General features: G+C 32.4%; 1 protein-coding gene across 1 annotated transcript; it reads left to right on the top strand.

Annotated features, from left to right (window-relative positions):
- The first annotated feature begins 386 nt into the window (after positions 1 to 386).
- On the top strand, positions 387 to 12,026 carry LOC143057854 (uncharacterized). The gene is made up of 4 exons (XM_076231286.1): positions 387 to 640; positions 4,878 to 4,970; positions 10,721 to 10,840; positions 11,755 to 12,026. Exons 1-4 carry the CDS (start codon positions 445 to 447, stop codon positions 11,937 to 11,939), a joined length of 594 nt encoding a protein of 197 aa, XP_076087401.1. The 5' UTR covers positions 387 to 444; the 3' UTR covers positions 11,940 to 12,026.
- The last annotated feature ends 2,138 nt before the right edge of the window (positions 12,027 to 14,164 follow it).

Raw genomic sequence — 14,164 nt, 5'->3', positions numbered from 1 at the left:
ACAATAAAAAAAGTTAGTTTATTATTGTGTACTTTATTCAAAGAGAGAAAATCAATTCTAGATACAGTTTAGTCACCGGTAGTTTGTCCAAAGATTTGGTTTGTCCATCGATATTATATTGTTAAACTATATAAATCATTTCTGCAGAAATTATTTTGTTGAAAATACTTGACTTTGTTTAATTGTTAAATAATCAATGTAATCAATATGTAATTACTTGTATGAAATTGAACTTAATTGTACTGCTCAAATTATTGGGCGTCATAATTGACAATAAAAAACTTTGTATTGTATTGTATTGTTTTGTATTGTATTGTCGCTTTTTGACGCTTCATGTCGCTAATTAGTGGGACATGAAATCCTTCTTTTATTCACTAAATTGACTGGTTTACTGTTTATCGGAACCAGTTGCAGACGAAGGGTACTCGCAGACGAAGGACAAAAATGCCAGAATATGATCTTGTCCCGAGGCCTCAGGATAGGGATTATACAAAATTTCCAGATAAGATTTTAACCGAAGTACATTATAATACACCACTGCGTCGGACGATTAGAAATGCAACATCAAACTTTACTGAACCAACTGGAACTAATGTGGAGAAAAAAATAAAGGGAATTACGGTTATAGCAGCCATGGGTGGTTAGTTTCAAATCAGATTTAGAAACAAACAAATGTGTCTGATTGGTAAGACTTTGGGTCATTACTCTGACGTCCAACAGCTGTTTTGCTAGACAAGCTGGGGCCGTGGGACGTCAGAGCTTGTCCCATTATCTGCTTACCCAAAATAGGTGCGTTGCTTTGTTGCTTCTGGTACCGACTGACGGCCTTGGAATTATATAAATCATGCATCAATTTGTTAATTTTTAGCTCACCTGGCCAAAATGGCCAACTGAGCTTTTCCCATCACTTGGCGTCCGTCGTCGTCCGTCGTTGATAACTTTTACAAAAAATCTTCTCCTCTGATACTACTGGACCAAATTTAACCAAACTTGGCCACAATCATCATTGGGGTATCTAGTTTAAAAAATGTGTGGCGTGACCCATCCAACCAACCAAGATGGCGGCCATGGCTAAAAATAGAACATAGGGGTAAAATGTATATTTTGGCTTATAACTCTGAAACCAAAGCATTTAGAGCAAAGCTGACAGGGGTAGAATTGTCTATTAGGTCAAGATCTATCTGCCCTGAAATTTTCAGACAAATCAGACAACCCGTTGTTGGGTTGCTGCCAACAAATTAGTAATTTTAAGGAAAATTTTGCAGTTTTTGGTTATCTCGAATATTATTATGGATAGAGATAAACAGTAAACAGTAATAATGTTCAGCAAAGTAAGATCTACAAAAAATTCTAATATGACGTGCTTCTTTAGCTTTGTAAACAACACTGTGGTAAAATTCTCGATAAAATATACTTAGCGCAGACTCAGAGATATACATAATAATGGCTGTTACAATATACATGTACTTCCCACGTAAATCTACATGTATTGGAACCTATTTGCAGACCCTTTGCCGATTTTATTGTTTTAAAAAGTGCAATTAAAAAAAGACAGAATAACTTTATTCGTACGCATAATAAAAAGAAGTAATGCACAAGAGCTCGGAGAAAACAACAAAATAAAAATTAAATAAAATTCCGCGAAAGTCTATTAATCTTTTTGGCGCATTTAAGTCATTTCAAAACATGACGTCATACAAATGAAACTGCTAAAGTTGAAAGTTTTCTGTTACGTGAACCATCGGAATTCATATGATATTGTATTAAAACTGATTTTTGAGGTAGACTTTGTTTTATTTTCTTTTCTATTGCATTATTCGCATATTTACTCATTTCAGTAAGTCAAAATGGCGGCTCCTTAGTTACAAAACGTCAACTTTGGATTTGACGAAAGCTTACGAGAAAAACATGTAAATTAAAAATGGCAAATGTTGGGTTTGAGAATTTAAAGAATTAAAAAGTTTTTTTTAGCAGTTATTAACGAAATAACCTATGCAAGCTACATATTTATAAAAATATTTGAGCTTTATCTAACAGGGAGTAAAAAAGAACAGCCACACACACATAGCATACCCACCCTCGCTTCAGTTTTTTAATGACCATATTTGTCCTATTAGAATCGAAATAATTCATGGAAGCCATAGATTGTTGGAAATTTACACATGGCCTTATATTCGGTGTATGGAATGACTGTAAGGTGTACATGTCCAACTGGCAGGTGTCATCTGACCTTGACCTCATTTTCATGGTTCAGTGGTTATAGTTAAATTTTTGTGTTTTGGTCTGTTTTTCTCATACTATATGCAATAGGTCTACTATATTTGTTGTATGGAATGATTGTAAGGTGTACATGTCTAGCGGGCAGATGTCATGTGACCTTGACCTCGTTTTCATGGTTCAGTGGTCAATGTTAAGTTTTTGAGTTTTGGTCTTTTTATCTAATACTATATGCTATAGGTCAACTATATTTAGTGTATGGAAATATGTCAGTCGCGCAGGTTTTATTTGACCGTGACCTCATTTTCACGGTTCATTGCACTGTGTTAAGTTTTTGTGTTTTGGTCTATTTTTCTTGAACTATAAGTAATAGGTCAACTATATATGTTGTATAGAAGCATTGCTAGCTGTACATGTCTGCCTGGCATGGTTCATCTGACCTTGACCTCATTTTCAAGGTTCATTGGTCTTTGTTTAGTTATCTTGGTTAATGTTAAGTTTATGTGACAGTTGTTATAAAGCTTAACTTTATACTTAGGACTATCAACATAATATCAATGATTAGTATAGAAGGCGAGACATTTCAGCGTGTGCACTCTTGTCTCATGTTTAAACAGTTTTCACAGTTTTACTTTCGCACCCTACACATTCCCATCCAAAGTATGTTCTCGCCCAATTTTTATTGGTTTTGTGTTTAATAATTGGTAATCAAGTTTTTGGTTAGTGTATTGCTATAAATATTTGTTTTCATTGTATAAAATTTGATGGACCAGAATTTCTGGAAAAAATGGCTTCAGCGTTATGACATCGGAAGAAGGCGTCCCAGAAAAAAAGTGATATATAGCCTTGCAACACATCATAACTTTTTGGACTCAAGCTCAAAGCAACATTTTCCAAAAGACAGAAAAAGTGAAAAGTATATTTAAACAAAATGCATTTGTCAGACTAACAGGTTGAACAACTGATGTTCTTAAACAATGCTGACTGCCATTGACGATTGCCAAATAAACTGATTGCAAGATTTAAAATAAATGGATCTAATTATTCCAGTTATTCTGATCAAATTTTATAAACTTATAGTTTTACCTACACTGAAGCTATTAAATCAACTGTCATGATTTGTTGTTACATGTTCAAATGGAATTGGTTTATCTGATGGGTCATAATAATCTTCAAAATTAATTAATTTGTAAATAGAATCCGTCGGTCAGCATTTCAATTTTAATTATCATACGATCACAATTTGCAACGCTAACCATGACAAAATGATAAATATGAAAACAGTAATGAACTCACAAGAAAACAGTGGTTATCTTGAAATCAGTGAACAAAATTCAAAATCAGACGTGTTTCTGTCCAGTTCTGATTTAAAATCTACGCCATTTTGTATTCACTTCTAACGTGTATAAGCCTCTGCTGGTAAGAGCACCTCTGAGCACAAAGAACGATAACTCAAAATACAGTGTAACCTGACTAATCAAACACCTGATTAATACCACATCCTACTTTAATAGACACATTTTTATGGTCCCAAAATACTGTGAAAGTACTTTTATTCGTGGGTACCAATTTTCGTTGGTTTTCCGGGATGACTTTATCCACGAATTTAAGTGTCCAACAAAATAAAACAACCATTGTCCAAATCAAGACATGGAAATTAAAGATCCTCATCCGTAGTTTTGACTACTGATATGATCTAGAGAATATATTGAATATTGCCAAATCTGAGAAAACTTTAATAGCAGTCACAGAACTACAACGGCATGCAGGATAATACCCAATCAATCTTTAATAACCTAAACTACAACTTTTAATCTTTTATTTCTCTTAAAAATATTTTTGATCTCCAGTATTGATATGCTAGTAAGATAAAGGATTCATTTTATATCCTCATAGTTCTGGTACATATGGGAAATTATTTGACAATTAATTCAAGATACATTTATAGCATTTGTTTATGTTACTGTTTTCTTTAGGTGACATGTTTATGGCCTAATTAACACCTTTGATGGTCTTAATCGGTTGATCATTTTATATCGGGTTAATTAGTGTTATCACTACGATTTACACTAGTCAATGTTTACTTTGCAATTTCCTCAATGCAGACTATTTGTAACCTTCGTTTCTAAAGGCTTTAATTTTTCTTTTTTTTTTTTAAACCTAAAATCCCTGAATTTAAAAACCCACGAACATTTAAATATTGCTCAAACCATGAAAATTGATACCCACAAATTAAAGTACTTTCACAGTATATATAGTTCTTAGGATATCAATTCCTATCAAATTTTGAATAATTTTTTTTTTCAAATCAGTTGTGCTGCACAACTTGTGGACACTAAGAAGGTGACTGCCGGGGTGACTACAGGGCCTTCATGTCCATTGATAACATGGATAATGTCTGCATAATCTCCTAGAATCTTAGATTTCATTTCTCATGCTTCATGTTTTCTGATTTTTATTTTTCCGTGTTATGTTTTTGTGATTTTTTTTCCATGTGTTTCTTCGTCACCCTTTTAGGCTCTATGTGTTTACACGCAAAACAGTTGAGAATTTCTATAACTAAAACTAGAAGTTCTCCATGTATACTTGAGTGAAGAAATGTGCACATTTGAACTAAATAATAATTCCATGTTTAAAATCTTTTTAAATCTTTTTTTCAGGAGGATTTGTTGGAATGATGGAAGCTTTTGTTAAAGTTGCTCCAAGTGTATTTGCTGTTGGAGGATATTTCAGTAGAGCAGTAGTTACTTTAGGTACTGTTAACATGTTCTTTGTTTAGCCTTTGGGATATTTCATCAGAGCAGTAGCATCTTTTGGTACTATTACGTGGTTCATTGTTAGAGATCACTGTTAACATGGTTCATTGTTACGAATACTTCAGCAGAGCAGTAGGTACATGTACTGTTAACATGGTTCATTATTTGGGATATTGTGGCAGAGCAATATTTACTTTCAGTACTGTTAATTAACATGGTTTATTATTAGAGATATTTCAGCTACTGATCTTTAAGAAAAGCAGGGTTACCTGGCTTATACAGGTATGACCAATCAACCTGAATCATTCACACCAAAAAATCTGTGTCATCCCATTTTCATTCCACACTTAAGTTTTCCTTATTCACACTCATACACAATGGTGAGTATGAAGACAAAATTTCAATTAGGGCAGTGAGTCATTTTTTTCATCATGCAAAGACTGGAGGGAACCATTCCGAGCTTAACATTAAGAAACAAGTTATATAACTAAAATTTATTTAAGCAAAGAAATATAATTAATAACATATAAGGCCATAAAAAAGAATAGGTTTGTTTGCCCAAAACGCTACATACCGAGAAAAAAGCTGCCTACTCAAATTCTTTTATTGTCCTGATTTGAAGAAGTTTTTTTTAATCAGATAGACATGAAGACTAATAAACACCCAATACTTCAATTTCTCTTTTTGAAAAAAAAATTAGAAAATGCCTACCTACCTACCTACCCACTGTCTCAACCTTTGGGTAAGGTTTGGGCAAACCAAAATATTTTTAATTGTGGCCTAATAAATACTACTATAATTTGCCCCACAATGTTTGATCTTTTGAAATTATTTTTACACCATCTTAGTACAGGTATGGTTTTAGATATAAGGAATGATGGAATGAGTAAGAGAAGATAAGTTTTTTTTTGCAGTTGGAACGGCAGTATTAAGGGAAAAGGGAAGGGTAGATAACTCTTGTTATTCATTTGTATGAGCTTCTGGATTCTTATTTGGAGTTGGAATACAAGGAATGGCAATATAGTCTAGTCAAAATAGATGAAAAATGTGGCCAACCTCAAAAAAATTGCAACTGAATTATTTTTTGTATTTTTCAAATCTAAAAGGCTTTTTTTGTAACATACTAAAAGTCTACCAAGATCTCTGAGTGGGAAAATGGATTTTTTGGGTGAAAAATAGCAAAATTTTACAAAAATAGTGAAAAACTGGGAAAAGCTTGTTAAATATTCATTTTTGATGATAATAATTTCAAATCAAAAGTTTTACAACAGGTTATACAGTGTTTATGAAATATTATGATAAAAAAATGTTCTTTTTTTTTATAAACATGAATTTTTAGGTGAAAACATCCGATTTTTGTTGGAATTTGAGATCTTCAAAGCATGAATTAATTACCAACTGGACTTGAAAAATATAAATATTGGTAATAGAGAGAGGTTCATTTTATAATTCAAAAAAGACAAAAACCTTTATTCTAATCATTCCATAACTGTACAGCAATTTTTAATAGGGTAAATGGTGATTTTGGTAAAATATAGCAAAATCATCAAAAAATCATTAAAAACTAAAAAAAACACCAATTTTGAATTTTAACTGTTTTTAAATCACTCCAAAAATTAAAAAAATGCAAATCTTAATAGAATAATAATCAGATCAAACAAAATCCATTGTAAAACAAATTTGTAAATAACTATTTTGGGTTAAAAAAAAAGCTAAATTTGGCCCAAAATTGACAAAACTAGAAAAAAAATGACAAAATTCATAGTTTTTTTAGAAATCAATTAAGATTTCAGATAACAAAAAATTATATTCTTTATTTGAAAAAGTGCAATGCTTAGATTCATACTATTTTAACCAACAAGAGATGTTAAGCGAAAATCATAGATTTGTTGACCATGCATAATGAGAGGTAAAAAGTATCATTGACCAAAACGGATGATTTAAAAGTAAATGACAAGATACATGGAAACATTTTTTTTAAAGATTATTCCATAGTTTTCTGTATACAACAAATACCTGTTCATCAGTAAAGTCAGATTCAGCAATGGGAACAGTATTAGAACAACTCAAACCACAACATTCACCGCATCCTACCGAACACTTCAGAAGACCATTTTGTCTACTGCAGACACATCATTTGGTGTTGCAGTTTTGCTTACATTTGCATTTTACAATGTTAAAACTTTTATCAGTTGCAGGAGGAAGTTCAATCAAAATTGGAAGAAGATTTCCAGGTGAAATTTACTACCAATGGTCTGCATGGTCTGTAGGATCTATGTCAACTTCTTCTTACATCCATTTTTGGCACCGATAATACATTCGAAGACTATGAAATTGCCCTGAATCAGATGCTTCTTCTCCTGCTTTGATGATATCTGATTTAATAAAGCATTATTCATTAAAACTTGACATGCGTTTTCAGATATCCTTGGTTAAGTGTTTTTTTAAGTTTCCTCCACTCTTCTCGGTTGTTTGCTTTTCTTTCCACTGTGCCCCAGATATATTATCTTTCCTCTAGCTCATTTTCTAAGGTGCGTCTCCATGTTGTTTGAGGTCGGCCTCTTTTTCTTTTCTCCTCTGGTGTCCATCTAAGGGCTACTTTGGTCATGTCATCAGATGTTTTGTGTATAATGATGACCAAGCCACCTCCATCTTTTTTGTATCAGCAAAGTCTCTATGTCCTTGATGCTGGTCATCTCATGTAGGTCTTTGTTGGAGATTTTGTTTGGCCAGAATATTTTCATTTTTTTCCTCAGACATCTGTTATGGTAGCTGGAGAGCCTGTTGATATCTTTCTCAGTCATTCTCCAGCACTCTGAGCCATGTAGGAGTACAGAGATTGCACAACTGTTATAGAGTCTGTCTTGGTCTTCTTTGAAAAGGCTGTTGTTTTCCAGATGTTGCCTAATCTTATGAATGCGGATCTAGCTTTTCCTATTCTGATCTTTATATCTCTTTCAGCACCACCTTCTGTTGTTATACAACTGTCTAGATAATTAAATAAATCTACTGTTTCCAGCTATTTTCCTTCTATAAATATGATAGGATGTCTTTCTGTATTGAGGTACATTAGCTTTGTCTTTTTGGCATTGATCTTAATTCCAATCATTTTAGCTGTTTCTTCTAGCTTTTTGGTCTTCTCCTTCATATCGTCTTTGGTATGGGATAAACGTGCTAAAAAGTCCACAAAATTTACAAGTAGTTTTCTCTGCCACTCATGACACTGTTCTAAGTTGTTACGTAGGACCAATATGTGGTCTATGCAGCCTCTACCTTTTCTGAAACCAGCTTGTTCTTGTCGTAGTTTGCAGTAAGTTAAGTCTCCTGATTTTGGTATTGTTATGATGTTGCCTTCAGACCAATTGTTAGGAATAACAGCTTGCTCCCATATTTTCTGGAATACTGTGTGTAAAGTATCCGCTGAGCACTGTATCTATCTTAAAAAGTTCTGCATTTAGTTGGTCTATGCCAGGTGACTTTTTGTTTTTCAAGCTTTTGATGGCTGCCTGTATTTCTTGTTTTGAAGATGGATATGTGTCTATTTCAAGGTCTAAGGGTGCCTCAGGAAAAAATGCTAGATTATCTGGATCTTTTCGATTAAGAACCTATTGAAAATGTTCCTTCCATCTCATATATTGATCTCGTTCTGTTGTTAGCATATTGTTGTTTTTGTCTTTAATTGGCATATCAATTTTAGCTTTTTTACCACATAATGGTTTAGTTACTGTGGGTTCATTTATTTTCATGGATTGCTGAAAACTTGCATTTTTGTGGATATTTGATTTCATGGTTTTGCCGGTCTCTGTATACAAAGCCCATTGGTATTATGCTATACGTTGAATATTTGAATTCGTGGTTCATCTGTACCCACGAAACCCACGAAATTGGTTTCCAACGAATAATAATGAATCCACAGTACCCGGTACTTCATAAATCTGTCCCATTCTCTGATTCACCCATTCCTCTGCCCCTGGTTAGACCTCAACAAGATTTGACACTTCTCATCAATATTTGTTCTATGGTCCAATTTGTAGAAAGACCACTCCAAAAACGGTCTGTTGTATGTAGTTTTGATGAAGAAAAAAATCTATTATCAATTACTAAAAAGGAACTTTTCATGTCAAACAGTTAAAAAAAAACAAGCTCTTATTAACGTGCTTTGTGACAAGCTAAAAGATAATAACATTAGATGTAAGAATGCGACTGGTGATGCAGATTGTGCAAACAGCTTTGGATTCTGCTTTGTCTTTAGTCATGTTAGTAGTCATAGTAAATGGTGAAGATAGGGATCTATTAGTGTTACTTATTCATCATGTTAATCAGCAGTGCAAACAGGTTATTTTAAAATCTGAATAAATGACAATCAACCAAAAATATGAAAATATGGAGCATAAAACAGTCTAAAGGATTTCTTGGGGATGATATTTGTAATTTGTTGCTCTTTTTGCATTCTATAACAGGTTGTGACTCATCATCTAGGCTTTTTGGAATAAGCAAAGGACTTCCATTAAGATCAAGTTTTCATGAATAAGGCTGCATTAAAGCAGATATCATCAAAGCAGGAGAAGAAGGGCTCACATGTTTATATGGAGTACTTCCTCTAGAAGGACTTGACATTCTTCTCTGGAGAAAATTCAAATCTATAGTAATTACTGGAAACACATTGGTTCAGGTGAAAAGTTTACCACCAACATCAAACTCAGGGCAATTTCGTAGCCTTCAAGTGTATTATCAGAAGAAGTTGACATTAATCCTACAGACCATGCATCAAACATGGAAAACTTTGTCCAATTTAATGGAAATTCCACCTGCACCTTCTTAACATTTAAATATTAGATGCAACTGTAAACAAACTGTGACACCAAATGATGTGTCTGTTGAAAAAATGGTTTCTGAATATAAATTGTAGTTTTTTCCAGTTTTTGATGATTTTTTAACTTTTTTCCACATAAAATCAGTTATTTTACTATTGTTTTACAATGAATTTTTGTTTGATCTGTTTATAATTATATTAATTAGATTTCCATTTTTCTGTTTTGGAGTGATTAAAAACAGTTAAAACTCCAAATTGGTGTTTTTCCAGTTTTTAACGATTTTTGATTGATTTTACTAAATTTTACCCAAAATCATCATTTACCCAATACGGAATTGCTGTAAAGTTAAGGAATTATTAGAATAAAGGTTCTTATCTTTTTTAAAGAATAAAATGAACTTCTATTACTATTTTGTATATTTTCCTGTCTGTTTTTGGTAATTAATTCACACAATGTGAATCTCAAATTCCAACAAAATTGGATGTTTTCACCTAAAATTTCATGTTTATAAAAAAAAAAAAAACTATTTTTTTTTGTTACTTCATTTCATAAACACTATATGAACTGTTGTAAAACTTTTGATTTGAAATGATTATCATCAAAAATGAATGTTTAGCAAGCTTTTCCCAGTTTTTCACTATTTTTGACAAATTTTGCTATTTTTCACCCCAAAAAATCCATGTTCCCACTCAGATATCTTGGTAGACTTTTGGTATGTTACAAAGAAAGCCATTTTGAATCGAAAAATACCAAAACAAATTCTGTTGCAATTTTTTTAGGTCAAATGCTATTTTGACTAGACTAATATTAAGGGAAAAGGGGAGATAATTCTTGTTTGTAGGGCCTCAGGATTTTTCGTTACACAGAGTTGGAATACAAGGAACGGCAGTATTAAGGGAAAAGGGGGATATAATTCTTGTTATTCATTTGTAGGGGCCTCAGGATTTTTGTTTGGAGTTGGAACACAAGGAACTGCAGTATTGAGGGAGAAGGATGATATATTTAATTATGCAGTTGGTGGAGCTTTGGCTGGACTACCAATGGCAAAAAGATGTAAGTTTGAGTCCAAAAGTAATTCAACAGATAAAGGAATTTTCAAACAATTTATTTCTTTTTTTCTTATTAAATGGTACTAACTACTTTTACCTGAAGCATAGCAAAGAGGGTAAGTAATGAAGCTGTTCATGCTTTTAGCATGGTGAGTTGCATAACAAGACAAAGAGGCTCTGTAAACTTTTATTTAAAAACAGACTAAAGTAAATATACATGAAGTTATTTATTAATGTGCAAAATGCACATCTTGGGAGCAAACAATTTAGGAAAATAAAAAAAATATGTTTTTATAGTTGATAAATCTTATCATAACTCATGTCCACTTACATAACATATGAAGGTAAACATATATAACAATATTCATTTTCATATCCTTTGCCTTTAAAGTACTGTTTTAATAGTTTATACTATATCCAAACTGGTATTGTTAATTTTTGGTAAAAAAAAATCAAAAGATTTTGCTTGTATCCAAAAACTAAACCTTTTAAAGCAAATCTGACAGGAATAGATTGTTTTAGGAAACAAAAGTTGAAAAAGAGAATCTTTCAAACTTAAAATGTTCAACAAAATATGATCTTCAAATATGTCAACATGGATAAATGTGCCCTTACAGAAGCTATTGCTCTTGAAGAGCGAATTTGTGTCATTGATTGCATAATTAAACCTAACTACATGTATAAAGGATGGTTTATACCTGAAATTTTCTATGAATCAGACACAAAACAATTCTGTTCCATGCTATATAAATTATTTGTACTCCATGAAAAAAGTTTCTTGAAACTATTTTATGGTGCAACTGTACACATAAAATGTACGGTATGAATGTATTTCTCCAAATATGATAATGAATCCACAGTATCAGTTTAAACAGAGCAACTAGTGCACACAGTATAATGACTAATTTTATTTTGTAGATGGAAATGTATGGGCTGGTTTGGGATATGCATTAGCATTTACATCACTGGGAATCTTTTCAAGGACCCTATTAGTGCGCCCAAAAGGAGAATTTACCACTATGTATAAAAAACCAAGTGGAAATATGTATGAGAGAAGTTATGGATATAATTTTCACCATTATAAGAGATTTGGTCGGGATTAGGTTACATTGAGACTGTAGCATTTTTTAATGTTTTTTTTTTATTAGTATTATAAATGTCACATGATGAAATAAAAAGATCTAATTTAATGATTTATATATAAAAAAGATGTGTATGATTGCCAATGAGACAAATGTCCACAAGAGACCAAAATGACACAGACATTAACAACTGTAGGTCACCGTATGGCCTTCAACAATGAGCAAAGCCCATACCACATAGTCGGCTATAAATGGCAATGTAAAACAATTCAAACGAGAAAACTAACAGCTTTATTTATAAAACAAAATGAACAAAAAACAAATATGTAACGCATAAACAAAGGACAACCACTGAATTACAGGCTCCTGGCTGTTTTTTACTTTGCCTGTTCCACACAAAAGAAAAAATACTTAATAATCTTACAAAGATTCCTTGTGAAAAATTAATCTGATGTTGTGTATCGAATTACCCAAACACAGATTCTTGCACCTGTAGCCCCAAGTTGAAAAAAATAAAAGAAAATAAGACAAATGCCCTCTTCGCTGTCAACACAAATTTTAATTGTTCAAAGTAGAGGTCATTTGAATTTGAGCTCGTCTAGGTATGAATATATTTGGTACAACAATCTGAGCACCAATGTCCCAAAGTTTGAATAAGATGATATTCCAGGCATGCTTACTGGTTAGTAGTAACATTACCACTCCTGGATGAATTAACATTATACTTATTACTAGATAATCCTAATTTGTCTATCATACATTTAACATAGAAGTAGAAAGAAATCTTGATAATAGATCAGCTTTACTGGTAATAAAAAAGGACTAGACATTGCTAAATATACTTATTCTTGGTCAATAGTATTTTGTGATACAATAGCAGGGCATATATCATGTATTGTTGTGGCCTTATGTCCCACTTGGGATGAAGAGGATAAGTAAGTAAGTAATATCATGTATATCAGAAGAGTGTTTGAACAAAGGAATAGTAATACCATATCTAAAATGATCAGTCTTAGATATTTTAGGTACACAAAAATACAGTCATTTGATATTTGAACATCACTGATTCAGGATCAAGTTTTCATGAGGGGGGATAGGACCTTTATCGGGACTCCGGGATCGGGTGTTTTTAAGCTCGGGATTTCGGGATTGACCCTTTCGGGATCCGGGAATTCTTTTTTTCAAATTTAGGGATTTGGGATTTCAATTTATTTTAAATTCGGGACCTCGGTATTTCGTGCTTTTAAGCCCGGGATTTCGGGATCAGGACCCCTCCTACCCTCCCTCTTTCATGTGTCATGAAGAGTAAATTCATCACAATTTAAAAACCGAAAAAAAGCTGTTACATGTGCTTTTTTAGCTCACCTGGCCTGAAGGGCCAAGTGAGCTTTTCTCATCACTTGGCGTCTGTTGTCCGTCGTCGTTAACTTTTGCAAAAATCTTCTCCTCTGAAACCAAACTTGGCCACAATCATCATTGGGGTATCTAGTTTAAAAAATCTGTCTTGTGACCCAGCCAAAAATCTTCTCAAATGAATCAAGTATTAATTTTGTATTTTATTTCCTTGTACATCAAGAAACACTATTTCTAAAATAGAACATATAGATAAAATGCATTTATTTGGTTTTGAAGAAAAAATTACAGATACAATGAACATTTAAATGGCATTTTTAAGCCACTCATTAATATATATTGAAAAACAAAAATAATCATTGATGAAAGATTTAAGCCAAAAAATAACAGGTGAGCTATTCAGGCTACCTCTTGTTATATTTTCTAATAATTTTCAATTGCGTCTACGTGTACCTCTAGATTTTTTTCTCCCATATTTCAAATATTTGTTATAGTAATATTCGTTATTCAAATATTTCAAATGATTTAAATTTGTTTGTCTGTCAGATTTATAAGTGCAAATATGTTATGGTCGTCGTACTTTACATACTAAACAATAATAATTTCTATCCAAATAATTAGCTTTCTAATCAGTTTGATACACTTATTAGACGTTTCCTTATTAGGCGTATCTGAATATGTAGTTTGAAAATATTTTGACAATTTTTCAATTATTTGTTTACTCGGGGACAGTCTATACTATTATTGAGTATAGACTATCCCTGATTTACATTATAAAGAATTAAACTTCACAATAAAAAATGCAGGTCGAAACCTTTTTTTACCAAGTTCTGATTATATATCTCTGTCGCTAAAGCTTTATGGAAATATGAAAATGATTCGAAATAAAAGGA

The sequence above is a fragment of the Mytilus galloprovincialis genome, chromosome 1 (assembly GCF_965363235.1).
Source record: "Mytilus galloprovincialis chromosome 1, xbMytGall1.hap1.1, whole genome shotgun sequence".
In the NCBI taxonomy this organism is placed as follows: Eukaryota; Metazoa; Mollusca; class Bivalvia; order Mytilida; family Mytilidae; genus Mytilus; species Mytilus galloprovincialis.
This window is presented reverse-complemented; position numbering and strand designations above follow the sequence as displayed.

Excerpts from the sequence above, each read along its gene's own strand:
- LOC143057854 (XM_076231286.1), top strand. The coding sequence starts at position 445 with ATGCCAGAATATGATCTTGTCCCGAGGCCTCAGGATAGGGATTATACA. Across the intron at positions 4,971-10,720 it reads TAGAGCAGTAGTTACTTTAG|GGGCCTCAGGATTTTTGTTT; the intron begins GTACTGTTAACA and ends ATTCATTTGTAG. Across the intron at positions 10,841-11,754 it reads ACTACCAATGGCAAAAAGAT|ATGGAAATGTATGGGCTGGT; the intron begins GTAAGTTTGAGT and ends TTTATTTTGTAG.